Source organism: Notamacropus eugenii, chromosome 6, assembly GCF_028372415.1.
Source record: "Notamacropus eugenii isolate mMacEug1 chromosome 6, mMacEug1.pri_v2, whole genome shotgun sequence".
In the NCBI taxonomy this organism is placed as follows: domain Eukaryota; kingdom Metazoa; phylum Chordata; class Mammalia; order Diprotodontia; family Macropodidae; genus Notamacropus; species Notamacropus eugenii.
In genome coordinates, this window is record NC_092877.1 from 37534666 (window position 1) to 37549898 (window position 15233).

General features: G+C 40.4%; 1 protein-coding gene across 9 annotated transcripts in view; it reads left to right on the forward strand.

Annotated features, from left to right (window-relative positions):
• RIC3 (RIC3 acetylcholine receptor chaperone) overlaps positions 1-15233 on the forward strand; it is a 92630-nt gene that overhangs the window by 9751 nt on the left and 67646 nt on the right. For 7 of the 9 annotated variants that reach the window (XM_072619529.1, XM_072619528.1, XM_072619532.1 and 4 more), the window contains exons 2-4: positions 5023-5243; positions 7601-7679; positions 10038-10131. In XM_072619529.1, coding sequence (XP_072475630.1) covers positions 5023-5243; positions 7601-7679; positions 10038-10131 — 394 coding nt within the window. Of the gene's footprint in view, positions 1-5022; positions 5244-7600; positions 7680-10037; positions 10136-10514; positions 10664-15233 lie in introns of those variants that run through there. The other 2 variants (XM_072619536.1, XM_072619537.1) reach the window with 2 other exon arrangements.

Below are 15233 nucleotides of genomic sequence, written 5' to 3' on the forward strand. Positions count from 1 at the left end.
TAGCTAACAGGATTCCTCTGCTTTGCATCATTCAGGACCTAGACATTCGATTAATATAAAATGGAGAGGACTGTAGATATTATTCATCTCCCACATTTTATCGATGAAATTCTGGGTTTCAGAGAAGGGAAGCGACTTGTCTCAAGGGCCATACCTAACTCTAGTAAGTTGAAGACAAGAAGCCAGGTCTCCTGAATTGCAGTCCTTTCCTCTCATCAGGCTATGTTAATGCCTTCCATGAGGCAACAGGATAGTTTGCTTGTTAAAAATGGTAGCCCATGTGGAACTGTGCTTTTATCTTTTTGCCTCTTTCCTGTCTCCCACCCCAGGACCTCATCCAATGCTCTGAACGTAGTAGGTACTCAAAAACATTTTTTACTTTTCAGAGCCTACTGGGAAGATTATCTCGTTAGATTCTCAAGCGTTCATCTGTTCCATAAATGTACAATTTGTCCTTTGACAACACTGTGATTCTTTGATCTTTCTTACTTTTTTATTATTTTTTGCTTTATGTTGAGACTGTGAAGACTGCAGTAAAATGAAGATGTTTCGTTCCAAAAAACGTTAAAAAATAATTTGAACAGTAACAGCCTAATGAGCTTACCAATCAACTGTTGGACTTTCTGGGTATGAGTTGAGCACTTTTGAAGGTCAACATGGTATTGTTTAATGAACCAGTACAACATGCTTCAAAATTCTGTAGAGGCAAACACCAAAGTATAAGGATAGCATTCAGTTCCCCTTGACCCTAGTTCGTATGGCCTTTCTTGCTTTTTCAATGCACATTAAAATTATTTGACAAGCCACAAAATCTTGTAACATGTTTACTATTGTATTAGGCATTGGGAAGATAAAAAGCTTAGATAAGATACGGTCCCTTCCCATCTGAATCTCACCATCTAGGAAGGACATAAGACAACACACTGATCAGAATACACAGTATTACATACTTAGGATGGTGTCCTGCACATAAGTGTTTGTATGTGGGTATTATTTGAAAAGCTGGAGTATGTGGTTCCAGGAATAAAAAGGGGCCATTTTCACCTGAGGTTAGGCTTTCAAGGCTGGTGAGGAATTCAGTGGGTCTTCAGAGAGGGTTATCCAATAAGGACATGGAGTGGTTGAACTGGATGATGTCTGAGGTCCTTTCTAGCTTTAAATCTCTCATCCAGTCTCACACCAGGTATAAGGATCAGTGTGAATGGAAGTTCAAGTCCATTTTCTGGGGACAGAGAGTAGTCTAGTCTTGTCAGCGTAAAGTACATGAGAAATAGTGTGACATAAGAACGGAAAGGTAGGCTGCTGCCAGATTGTGGAGGGTCTTGAATGCCAACCAACAAAGTTTGAACCTTTTTTTAGTAGGTGATAGGGAGCCACTATAGTTTTGGTTTTATTTTATGATATAACTAGGTAGTTGAATAAGAAATATCAGTCTGACAGAAGTATGAAGGATGGCTTGAGATATGGAGTAGGAAAAATAATAGCATGAAAACCCTACTGGAGTCTGTTAAAATAATTCCTGCGGGCAGTAATTAGCGGTATGCATTAGAGTAGTAGGTATCCTATAGTTTGTCATATGAGCAGACATACTTATGGCTGGTAAGCTGCTCCTCAACATAGGGAGCCCCTGAACGATATCTCCAGCTCAAGGGTCTTTGTGAGTCAGACTTGTACCCTAGGCTCCCTGTGCAGGATTGTTCATCAAGCCTTGCCTCATCTCATTCTCACCCATAAGCAGTTCTCTTCAGTAGATCCAGGCTATGAACATTCACTCACACCTCAAATTTATAGTTAGATGTTTTTTAGCGGGGCAGGGAGTCAGGACCTGTGATTTCAGTGTTGTAGCAAACTCCATCTACACATGCACATTGTAAGTTTGCAGCAGGTTAGAGAATTGCCTGTTACACCAAGAAGTTAAGTGACTTGCCTGTACCACACATTAATACATGTCAGAGCCAGGTCTTGTTGACTATGAGGCTGAATCTCCGCCCACTATCCCATGCTACCTCTCTATAATTAAATAGGTAAAAGAGATTTGTAAAAATATAGTGCAACCAATGAGCTTTAGGCTAAGTATCTTTTATCACAATCTTCTAATGCCATTTCAAGTTGAAGGTTTTTTTCCTTTTTCTTCAGTCTACATGAACCAAGGTATATTGGAATCAACCCAGAAGTTCATTATCTTGTCACAAACTTCCTTTTTCCCAGTGAATCAGAAGAGGCATTTTAACTAAGGCAGGTTGTCACATAGGGGTCTGTTGAGCAATGGTGAGGAACCTTTTGGTGTTACTTTTTGTTGTAGTTGTATGGTTGACAAAATATGTTAGCACCAGAGTCCTGGACACTACACTGTGTATCTAACTGTCTATCCCTGAAATCCCCAGGACTGGCTAATTAAATAGACTGAAATCTAATGGCTGCATGAGTCATCAAAAGGCCAATGAGTGACAAGGTGTGACTTTGTTGTGGCTCTAGCCACCCATATGTATCTTGTGCTTAGCGCAGTGACTGGAAAGTAGTAAGCACTTAATAAAAGCTTGTTGACTTGATTTGTGTCTCACTTACACATCATGTGAAGCCAACTGCAAAGTGCCTCAGTACTGCCAGTCCCTTTGGAAATAAGGCTGTAGGACTACAGTCCAGAGGATATATTCCCTACACTCACTGTAAATGACTATTCTTTGGATCTGCCCATTCAGTCACTTCTTAACCCATTGGATTGTACTATCATACTGTCATATCACCATCATATCATCTCTCCATGAGAGTAGTATAACAAATTCCTTGCTAAAATCTAGGCAGTTCTCCTGATCTGGCAGTTTCATAGCCCTATCAGAAAAGGAAATAGGTTTAGTCTGGCACAACCTCTCTTGATGAAGACATGTTGGTTTTCTGTAAGCACTTTTTGAAAATGTTCGCAAACTATCTTTTTTCATGATCTGCTTAAAACTTTCCCTGGGAATCCAAGCAAAGCTGTCTGGCTGATAGTTTGTAGATTCTATTCTTTTACTTTTTTTTCTTCTAGAAAGTCATAATAACCTCTGCCCTTCATTAGTCCTTTGGTGGCTCTGGTTTTCTACATCTTTCAGACATCCCTGATGATGATTCAGCCATCACAATCCACCAGTACTTTCAGTACTCAAGGATGTAGTTCATCTGAGCCAGATGACTTGCATTCATCCAGGGCAGCTAGGTGCTCTCTCACAGTCTTCTTACTTATCTTGAGCATCATCTGCATATTAGCCATTTTTGTTCTTTCCTTTCAGAAGCAGAGAAAATATAAGCTAATCTAGGACTGTATCCCAAAGAGATCATAAAAATGGGAAAGGGTCTCACATGTACAAAAATATTGATAGCAGCTCTCTTTGTGGTGGCCAAGAAATGGAAATTTAAGGGGATGCCCATCAACTGGGAAATGGCTGAACGAGTTGTGGTATATGAATGTAATGGAATAATATTGTGCTATAAGAAATGATGAACAAGAAGACTTCAGAGAGACCTGGAAGGATTTAGATGAACTGATGCTGAGTGAAAGGAGCAGAACCAGGAGAACTTTGTACACAGCAACAACCACAGTGTGCAAGGAATTTTCTAGTAGACCTAGTCCTTCACAGCAATGCAAAGACTTAAAAAATTCCCAATGGACTCAAGGCAAAATGCCTTCCACATCCAGAGAAAGAACTATGGAATTGGATCTCAGAATGAAGCAGACCATTTTCTCTTGTGTTATATTTTGTTTTGTTTTATGGTTTCTACCATTCCTTTTAATTCTTCTGTGCAACATGACTAAGGTGAAAATGTATTTAATAAGAATGTATGTGCAGAACCTACGTAAGACTGCACACGTCTCAGGAAGGAGAAAGGAGGGAGAGGTAGGGGGGAAAATCTAAGATATATGGAAGTGATTGTAGAAAACTGCAAATAATTTTTTTAAAAAAGAAAGAAAATAGAAGCTAACTAGGAATTGGACCACTCTGTCTTTTTGTTGACCATTGTCATCTTCAAGCTGTGGTCCTATCCTTTCTTTAATACTCCTCTTTTCTCCAAAATACAGCAGCAACACATTTTTGTTCCCATCCAATTTCCTTGCCAGCCTTAGCTTATTCTGAAGTTTAGCACTCCAGACTCTGTTCTTATAGTTACCGTGTTATACTTTGGTATTCATCCTTTGTTTCCTCCCTTTGCCTCCATCTTAAAAAAAAAAACTAAGTTGATTAGTTCCCTGTGTATACTGCATCAGTCTTTTTAGACCATTCTGTTTCTCCTTCTTCTTGGAATTGTTTCATTTAGAATTTCATTCTTGAGAATTTCCTCTCTCTTGTGCTGACTTCCCTATTTTAGTACATGGAATTCTATCTATCTTTCCTCTGAGCCCTTTGAAATCTATGTTCCTGAAAACTGGAAAATGTGTCAGGTAGTGCTTAGTTTTCCTTCTCTTCACAGACCTTGGAAAGGAATGTTCATTTTCCCACAAGATTCCCATCCCTTTCACCCCAGCAACAGAATCCTTTCTGCTAGTAAGAATCAGATCCAGAACAGAATTTGACCCTTTTTGTTTCTTTCACCTTTTAAATAATAGTATTATCATCAAACCAAAACCAAATATCGTTAAGCCTTTGTCCCACTACCAATCCAACAGCCAGATCCAAAAGGCAGATCGTCTACTTTTCTGTTTGGAAGGCAGATTGAAATCAGTATTAGTGAGGAATTTGACTTTCAGAGACAAAAAGAAGGCCCCCTTCAGAGCTCACCTACAGTACCTTGGGTCTTCCCTCATAGGGAAGGTTGCCAAAGCTATAGGATGAAGTGGCAGCACATGAAAAAGAGGAAGTGGGGGAAGATCTCAGTTGCCTCTCACCCAATTTCCTGCCAGTCTAGGTGCTACTGTTGTCCTTGTTACCAGGACACAGAGCACTCATAAGAAATAGTTTGAAAGTATTAAATATTTTGGAAAATTAGTTTTTTGCCAAATGCTAGTACTGGTAACAGAAGGAACAATAGATGATTTATTTCTCTTCTCAGGAAAGATGAATCGATTCCCACCAATGATGCACCACCAAATGCCTTCAGACGGCCCAGCTGCCAGCACCCATTTCCCCAGATCTCATCTTACAGAGGCAATTGCAAAAACCAAAGGATCTGGTGGCAGTGTGGGAGGTGGTGGTGGAAGAGGCCTTATGGGCCAGATCATTCCCATCTATGGTTTTGGAATTCTTCTCTACATCTTATACATTCTGTTTAAGGTAAGTGGAACCTATGTCTTTCTTCTTACTATCAGGAAAGCTAATTGAAATCAATTACATTCAGGCTTTGAGGATCATTTTTTGTTCAGCAAGAAAGGCAGTGTTGTGTAGTGGGTAGGGAGATGGCCTCAGGGTTAGAAAGACTTTAGTTCAGTGCCAATCTCTGGATGATGCCACTCTCTAGAGCTCATTCGCAAAACAGATGTTTCTCTCCATTGGTAGAGGACATTTCCTCATTGTGAGTTCCCTACGCCAATAAAATTACAGGTCTAGATAAAAATTAAATTTTGTTTAGCAAGGTCTTTTTTTAAGCCTTTTATTTTCCCCAGAAATCCTTTAGCAGATAAGCCAGACAATGAATGAGAAAATAAAGCACTGGGGTACTTCTTCTGTTATCAGTTTTTAGATAACATAGCATCATTTTCTCCAGTTTCATCATTTCTATTGTGCCATGAGGCTGCCAGGTTTTAAAAATCAACCCCAAACTCTAATATAAAGATTAGGGTTGTTGCTGTTTGTTCTTCGTTCTCGAAGAGCACCATGCTATCAGGAAGGTGATGCCATGACTTGCAAATGAATTGGATTTAAGTGAGGCAGGGCTGTGCAGTCACCAGCCTCACCTTATCTTTCAGAGCCATCTGGGTCCAGTAGACAGAAAAAGACCAGGATAACTAGAGATGGTCCCAGAGGCAATGGGAGACCTTGGCCTTTTTAAGCTAAGGTCTTTCCCAGGTTTCAGTTTTGTCTCTTTTTTTTGTAAAGATTAGAGAAACAAGCACTTCAGAAACCCAAGTTTAGGGAGCCACATACTCTGACTCAACAAAGGACTGAGGTACCTAAGTGAAATGATACATACATACATATATAACATATGTATATATATATATATATATATATATATATATATATATATATATATATATATATGTGTGTGTGTGTGTGTGTATATACATCTGTGTGTATATGTACATACATATGTATTATATATTCACAACAACCCTGTGAGAGGGTAAATACAAGCATTATACCTATTTGACAGATAACCTGAGGGTCAGAAAAAATTACTTCTGTGGGGTCAGAGCCAGATTTCAAACCCAGGTTTTTCTCAAGGCCAGCATACCTTCCACTACATCAAAAAGAAAAGAAAGGGTAGAAATTCCCTCTAACGTTCAGCTGCTTAGGGATCTCAGATCTCTGAGATTTAGCTTTTGATTTTAATTTACTAGACATAAAGAGATGCTTCATATCATGAGACATACCTTGCCTCCCTCCAACCTCACTGGATCTAATAATTTTGGCTGGTTTTCTGCACTTGGTATCTGAAAGTCTAAGATGCATCCACAAAATTCACCTATTGAATCCTAAACATGCTTAGCCACAGCTGAACAACTCAGTTTTTTTTCTCTCTGATCAAAATCTCTTTCTCTTTTGCTTTCCTTATAGTTCAGCAGAAGGCATATAAAAGTGTCTGAACACACAATTTAATCCACAGCTTTTTTCTTCCCAAAGAGGAGGATGCCCAGAAGGGACTTAGGAGAACTTGTTATTGCCACAGCTGACCCTGAGCTTTCCATGTTCCTGTTTCTCAGTAAAGCAGCCACATGGGGACTAGATAATAATTGAAATAACATCACTTTGTAATTATATGGTACCTCTCTTCCCAGGAGCTGACAGGTCTAATTTTATTTCATTGTCCAAGCATCCCCCACAGTTAGCCTGAGACAGAATGCCCCTTACCCAACCTAAAATGTGACATTTGCTAACTCCTTTGAGGGATCATTTGTGTCCTTTAAAATGAACTCTTTCTAAATAACAGCTGGCCTCCAAGCAGGATCTTCACAGGCCAGGAGGCCGGATGGCACTGACTTGTTGGCATCCCCATCCCAGATATTTCAGTTAGCTTTGTCAACTGCAGGGGAGGGTCCAGCTCCTTCCTGTCAGGCTTTCTCATAATGATCCTGCAGGAAGACCAATAAGGAAGTCCTATAAATTTCCTTTATGCACTTTTCTTTTCCCTAACTTGGCTAAAAAGGAGAAACCTTTGAAACCTATATTTTATGATGCTTATCACAGGATTAAGTGCCTGAGGGGACCTTAAAGATGATTTAGTCCAACACACTATTTCTCCTTCCTCTTTCTCTCCATCATTTAGTTGCCCTGATTTTAAGACCCTGTTTTGGAACAGGGAGGGGAGGAACCTTTGGAGTTTCTTCTAAGGATGTTGCTATTTTAATTGGGTTCCTGGCTTAGCATTGGTTTCTCAGCCTTCTGGTTTTTTTCCCCTTTAATAATGCTGTGTCTGGTGCCTTTGGACTTTGGATTGGCCATTTACAGGTTGTAACCCCTTTGATTCTCAGCTCTCTTCCAAGGGGAAAACCAGTGCAGAAGAACGGAAATCTACCACTGCTCTGCATGGAAATCCAAATAGGAAGATCAGTAAGTATCATTTCTAAGTGCACTAAAAAGTGTTAGAAATTTGAACAGTGATATGGCTAGTGAGATAGTGTGCTGCTACCACCTACAGGAAATGGAGACATTTCCCCAAGGATGCTCTGTATTAATCTAAAATTGTCGTTACCTGTAATCTCTCGAAGTTTAGCTCTGAACTCTCCAAGGGAAAGCACAGTGCCTATATTAATATTAGTTTATCACTGTGGACTAGAGGGACACAAAGCAGATTGCTGTCACTTCTCTTCCTAAAAGAGTTACTCCTGAATTTATTAGCAAGTCATGACTTCATGTTTGGAAAGGAACACTAATTGGAAGGTTTCAGATCTGCTGCTAACAGATACCACCCTTTTACAGATGGGCAAAACCAAGGCAGGAAACAGTCACGTCCACACATTGATTAGTGTCAACATTAAAAATAATACCTAACACTTCTCATTCTTGTCACTTAGTGTTGATTGAGCCCTGAAGTGGTCCCAGGCTTCAGAGGACTGAAACAGCACTCGCTCACATTTCGGTAGTGTTTTAAGGTTTATAAAATGTTTTCCTCTCAGCCATCCAGTGAAGCCAGTACTATCCTCATTTTGCAAATGAGGAAGTTGGAGGTCAGAGAGGGGAGATTTGCCCAGGATCACAGAGCTAGCCATGGGCAATGGAACCAAGACTCAAGCCTTAGTCTATCCACAATACCATGCCCAAACAAGAAGCTTGTGGTTGGAGGAGAGAAGACATATACATCTGAAAAAGTAACCAGTGATTAATGAGGCTTAGGGACCTCAAAAGCTGTGGAAGTTTAGAGGGAGAGAAGTCACTTCTAGTTCAGGTGGTTATCGGGGAAATAAATGTGAACTGACTTCTAAGAATTTGCGTGGGGTGGGGAGAGGAGATAGCCATGCCAGGAGGGAGCAGCATGGGCAAAGACACACAGACAGTATACACCCACTTAACTAGAAGATACACGCTGGGCAGAAATAGAAGAAAAAGGGTTGGAAGGTTGGTTGGGGTCAGATTGTGGAGGATATGCCTTCACGGTGCCCAGAGTAAGGCATTTAGACTTTATCCTATAGGCAATGGGGAGCCATTGAAGGTTTTTAAGTGTAGATACTGCACACCAATGAACAGATGCAAATAGCCACCTTTGTCTGTCTTTTCTCTGATAAGCATGACATTTTATTGTTTTTTTCTTATGGATTTTCTTTTAAGAGAGAAGCTTCTGATCACATTCTAACTTCATTCTACCAACCTTCAACATTCATGGAAAAGAAATCTATGACATTTTTCACACCCTCACTGGAAATTTAATTGTTTAACCAGCCTTGATGGAAATGCACTCAAAAAATAATTTTAAAAAGATTTATGGGCTCTGTAAGGGGTAGCAGACCTAGTACCATATCTCATAATGCACTTAAACAGGGAGAGGAAATCAAATTAATACATAAGAGCAGCTGTTTTTATTATAATGGAAATAGCATTTTGTATCTGCTTTTTGTTCCTTTATTTCAGTTGACTGATTTGGTACAGAAAATTTAAAAAAATACAGAGCACTTATGTGGCACTTTCCTGCTTCCCAAGCACTTTACAAACATTAACTCATAACATAAAGGTGTGTTTCAGAAGTGCTAAAGGGTGCCTGAAATAGTCTTTATCTTCATGAAGATCTAAATTCATCTGTCTAGAAAGGCATCCCAGGAATAAATAAAACTATAGCACCCCTATAGAAAATAATCTTTCATTTCTAACTCTACCATTAATTTCATTTATGAGTTATTTAAAAACTTGTGTTGTTATAGTTTTAATTCTCTTGATTCAAGGACCACTGTGTTTTCACCTTCCTTAGAGAAATGCTGCCATTAGAGTTTAATACCACATATCTGCGTGATAAAGATCATTTTTAGACCTCAGGAAAGCGTCGTTCATTTTGGGGCCTTAGCATCCACCCTGAAGAACTTGACAAGGTTATGTCTTTCCTCGGAAACAGTTGGCGCCTGGGGAAGAGAGAAGGCTGTCCCTCTGCCTTTCTCCTCAGACATCTCAGGTCTTTCTTTTTAGTGACACCTTTACCATCCTAGGCATTAGGCTTGCTGCATATAAGACCATAACTCGTTAACCCTTCATGGAAGATGCTCCTTGGAGCATTTCTGTACTCCTCAAATCCCCGTTCCTTCTTTTGGCATGAGAAGTAGTACACAGGAGACCGGTCCTCATTAGCCTGACACACCCCAGCCCTTGCAGCCACGTGCCTGGCATTTCAGACCAAGCCAGATTAGAGAAGAATATCGCAGTCATGGTGCAGAAATGTCTGGCTCACAAACCGTCTGCGCCCATTGGGCTTTTGTTCATTTGTAGCCAATCATGAGCTTGCTCAGCTCCAAGAGAAGCTGAGGGAGACAGAAGAAGCCATGGAAAAGTTAATCAAGCGAGTGGGACCGAACTGTGAGAGGTGAGTGTTCATGAAGTAGACTTTGCCTTTCTCCTCGTGAGAGATTTCACCCAGAATGCCTTGAGAACTCAGCTTCTTTTTACCATTTTCCTTTATATGTATGTCATCTTATCTGTTCAGTTCTACCTCATTCCTCACTTAACATCTCCATATTTGTAGATGCTGCCACAGTTCTCAAAGAGGACAAAATATGCTTATAAAGAGTGCTAGAAATATGATTCCCCAGCCCCACACTAATGTAGAACTGTTCGTGGCACCTACCTCGAAGCAGAATAATTGACAACCTTCTGTTATCAGTCTAGTTAAGAAGCAGTGGTGGGCATAGTGATTTAATTGGACTGGTAGTCTGGCACAATAAGATAGAGACCTACTTGTTCTTTCAGAAAAAGATACTGATTGGCTTCATCTTACTTCAGTTTTCCTGTAAAGTTTCATTCTGGGCTAGGATCCTGTTGTCATCTGATCAAAGTAAGCTAGTTCCTGCCAATTTTACTAGCAAACCCAATTTGCTAATAAAGATGGAAAAAACCGACTTGAGGGGGTTGTATGTGTTTTTCTTTGATAACTGAATAGTCCAGTATTGTTAGGTCTAAACAGTTATGTTCTGCAGAAAGAACGCACTGCTGTAAAATTGCCTACCTTGATGTATTTTTAAAATAAAGTAGTGCATTGTTCTGTAGCAACCTGCTAAGGGTTATTGAAATGATACATCCCTCTGCCAGAAATGTTGCTGAATTATTGAAGAATTCTTCATGAAATATGGTTTGTGTTTCTATTATATGAAAGGGAAATGCTGTTAGGCAGGAAAAGCCAGTGAAATGCACTTGGGTTTGTAATATCAGTCGTCCTCAGTTTGATGGAAAACATAACTTTAAAATGTGAACAGAACAATTATAATATTTAAACCTCCCTGGGAGCCGTTACCGGAATAGAAATTCCCTGATGTGTATAAAAATCAGGAGCAGGACACACGCAAGTAAATCACATCTCTAGGTTATGTATTAAACAATAAACATTTGGAGCAATTAAGACTCAAACTTGGATTGTACCAGCCCATCATTTCAGCCCTCAGCATGGAAAGGAAGCCTATACATCAAAGAAGCAAGTATATCACCACGAACCTTCAGTTATTAGTAAATAAATCCTGATAAGTGAGTTAGATAGTTAAAAGCTAGAGGAGACAATTGCTCCGCTATCTGAAAGGCGTGACATTTAGTATTTCCTATATAATTTAGTATGGTGCTTTCGATTATTCATGCAGGAAACATAGGTGTTCATATATTATGTAGCGATGACTGTCTAATAGGCACATAATAAGTATTCAGTAAATACTTGTTGAATGAAGGGAGCGATCAGGCCAACTAAACCATATGACAAGCAGCTAGCAGGGGCTGAGAGATGCAGTGGAGCAGCTGCTGGGCATGGTGGTTAGCAGCAGAATTGTTGTTGGGATGCCACAAATGACTGTGGTTTTCACCTGAGAACTTCCACAGCCCAAAAGACTTAGGAACCAAGGCTTTTCCAATGATTGGAGGGGATTGTCCTCTGCTTGTCTTCCCTGGGGAGGTTATCACCAAGTGTGTACTTTACAAATACAAACCAGTCTTTTTGCTGGAGGAGAAGGTGAGACGACTTTCCACTCTCTGGCTTATTAAGGAGGTCCCCCGCAAAAAAAAACCCAGCACAGTAACAGAATGAAGGAGATTTGGTTAGAACATCAGTTGATGAAAATAAAACACAAAAGGCAAGGGTTTTAATTGAGCGCTCACATGGCTTCTGCTCCTCTGCTATTCTCAACCCAGCTCAAAACAGGCCTGGTGTACTGCATTTAGTTCTTGCTGCTCCGTTTTTCTTCCTTCCTTCCTTCCTTCCTTCCTTCCTTCCTTCCTTCCTTCCTTCCTTCCTTCCTTCCTTCCTTCCTTCCTTCTCTCTTTTGGAGGCAGTTGGGGTTAAGTGACTTGCCCAGGGTCACACAGCTAATAAGTATCTGAGACCAGATTTGAACTGAGATTCTCCTGACAGCAGGGCCAATGCTGCACGCACTGTGTCACTTAGTTGCCCCTGGCTGCTCCATTTCCGGACTTGTTATTGTTTAGCCCTTTTCAGTCGTGTCCGAGTCAGTGATTGCATTCGGGTTTTCTTGGCAGAGATACTGGAATTTGCCAGTTCCTTCTCCAGCTCATTTTATAGATGAGGAAACTGAGGCAAACAGGGTGAAGTGACTTGCCCAGGGTCACACAGCTAGTCAGTGTCTGAGGCTGAATTTGGCCTGGATCTCTTCACCAGCAGCAATCCCCCAAAGTAATGAGAATGTTGAAGGGACCAGAAGCCGTTTCATAGGAAGACTGGTTAAAGGACATGTATGTTCAGCCTTCAATGAATGAGTGAAGGGTTGTCAGTTAGGAGGAATTAGTGGGGGAGGCCTTGGCCACAGGGGCCAGAACTAGATAACACTACAGGAAGGCAGATTTGAGCTTGGTATAAGGAGGGAAAAGAAGAAAGGAAAAAAAAAACATTTATTAAGCATCTACTGGGTACAGGCACCATGCTAAGTAAGCACATCACAAATATGATCTTATTTGGTACATAAGAAGGAGCTCCTCTCCCCCAAACAGGAATGTCTGCAATGGAATGGGCAGTCCTATGAGATAGTCAGTTCCATGTCACTGAAACTGCTCAAGAAGAGCCTAAATATGTATTTGTGACAGATGTCAGTAGCAGGAATCCATGTAAGGAGCCGAATTCCTTAAGTCTCTTCTAGTGGTCAGACCATAGTCGGCAGTTTAGCGGAGAGAACACTGGATTTGGGGGTCAGATCCCAGCTCCATCACTTAGTGGTTGTGTGCCGTTGGCCTGAGTTTGCTCCCTTTTAAAAGGGGGATGATATTCAATCAACAACCCTTTATCAAATGCCTGCTGTGTGCCAGGCCCTGAGCTGGGTGCCAAGGATGCCAAGAAATGGAACAGTTCCTGCCTTCAAAAGAGCTGAATGGCTAGGCCCAGAGTCAGGAAGAACCACGTTCAAATCCTAGCCTCAGACACTTACTGGCTGTGGGACAGCTGGGCATGTCGCATGACTTCTGTTTGCCTCAGTTTTTCCTTTTTTAATATGGAGATAATAATAGCACTTGTCTCTGAAAGTTGTTGTGAGGAGCAAATGAGATAGTGATTCTGAAGCGCGTAGCATGGTGCCTGGCACAGAGGAAGCACTATATAAATGTTAGCTATTATGATTATAGTGGATAAAATGTGTATTGACATACATAAGTATGTGCTATCTATCTATATAAACGCACATATGTGGATATATGGACAGATAGAAATACAGGATAATATAGAGAAGGAGGGAAGAGAGAAAGACTCATACATTTTTTAAAATGGCCCTCAAACTGTTTCTTGAAGAAGACTAGGGAACCTGAGAGGCCATAGGTAAGAAGGGAGTACATTCTGGGCAGGGAGGATAGCCAAAGGTAGGGAGGTGGGAAATGAAATATACTGTATGAGGAACAAGAAGAACTCTACTTTGATTGGATCATAGACAGCTTGAAGTAGAGTAAAAAGTAATTTCTGGACAGCAAGGTTGGGGACAAGCATGTGAAGGGTTTTAAGTGCCAAACATAGGCGTTTACCTTCGATCCTAGCATTAATAAGGCGCCATTGAAGTTTGTGGTGGAGAGGAGTGACATGGTCAGATCTACGCTTTGGGAAAATGGCTTTGGAAGCTGAGTGGAGAGGAGACTGGAGAAGGGAGAGGCTGGAGTCAGGGAAACCAAAGACCATTTAGGCGACTGTTGCAGCAGTTCAAGCAAAAGGTGATAAAGGCTTGAACAACTGCTATGACTATTTATAGCAGCTCTCTTTGTGGTGACCAAAAACTGGAAATCAAGAGGATGCCCATCAATTGAGGAATGGCCGAATAAATTGTGGTATACGAATGTAATGGAATACTGTTGTCCTATAAGAAATGATGAACAGGAAGATTTCAGAGAGGCCTGGAAAGACTTATACGATCTGATGCTGAGTGAAAGGAGCAGAACCAGGAGAACTTTATACACAGCAAGTACCACAGTGTGCGAGAAATTTTTCTGGTAGACTTAGAACTTCATTGCAATGCAAGGACTTAATTCCCAATGGTCTCTTAAGACAAAACGCCTTCCACATCCAGGGAAAGAACTATGGAATTTGATCACAGAATGAAGCAGATAATTTTTTTTTGTATTATGTTTTGTTTTGTTTTATGATTTCTCTCATTCATTTTAATTCTTCTATGCAACATGAATAAGGTGAAAATGTATTTAATAGGAATGTATGTGTGGAACCTATATAAAACTGTATGCCATCTCAGGGAGGGAGGGGGGAAGGGAAAAATCTAAGATGTATGGAAGTGATTGTAGAACACTGAAAACAAATAAAATAATAAAAAAAAGAACAACTGCAATGACTTTGTAGGTGGAGAGAAGGGAGACATGTAGAAGATGTTGTTGAGATAGCAGTGAGAAGATCTAACAACTAATTAGAGGTAAGGGGTGAAGGAAGTGAGGTGTCAAGGATGGCGCTGAGGTTCCAAGCCTGGGTGACTGGGAGGATGGTACATCACCTTCCTCGGGGAGTTGTTGCAGGTATCAAATGAAGTGGTGCATATATGGTGTCTTGAAAGGCTTATCATGCTCTGGAAATGTCAGCTGTTGTCCTATGATTCTTTGAGTGAATGGTTCTTAAATTTTGAAGCAAGCAACTTTCTTTTTGAAGTCTCACTGTAGCCCACACAAAACATGTTGAATTCTCATTAAAAAGTGTACTAGATATCCATTGGCTTGCCATTCATGTAGTTTTATGAGATTTACGAAGCTCTTTCCTCAAATACACATATATTTTTACATGTAAAAATGCCATAGAATTGCTGATAAACCTAGTGAGCTTGAATTTTAAGGACATTTTTAGGAATTGGTGAAATAAGAGATAATGAGATGACTTGAAATGCTTTGAAAAACTTGAGACAGAGATGCCTGGGGAAAGAATTACGCATAATGCATTTTGTTGGAACACTTTCTGCTATTGCAGACCAGGACTGATAGATACTACACTTTAGAAATTAATTGTGT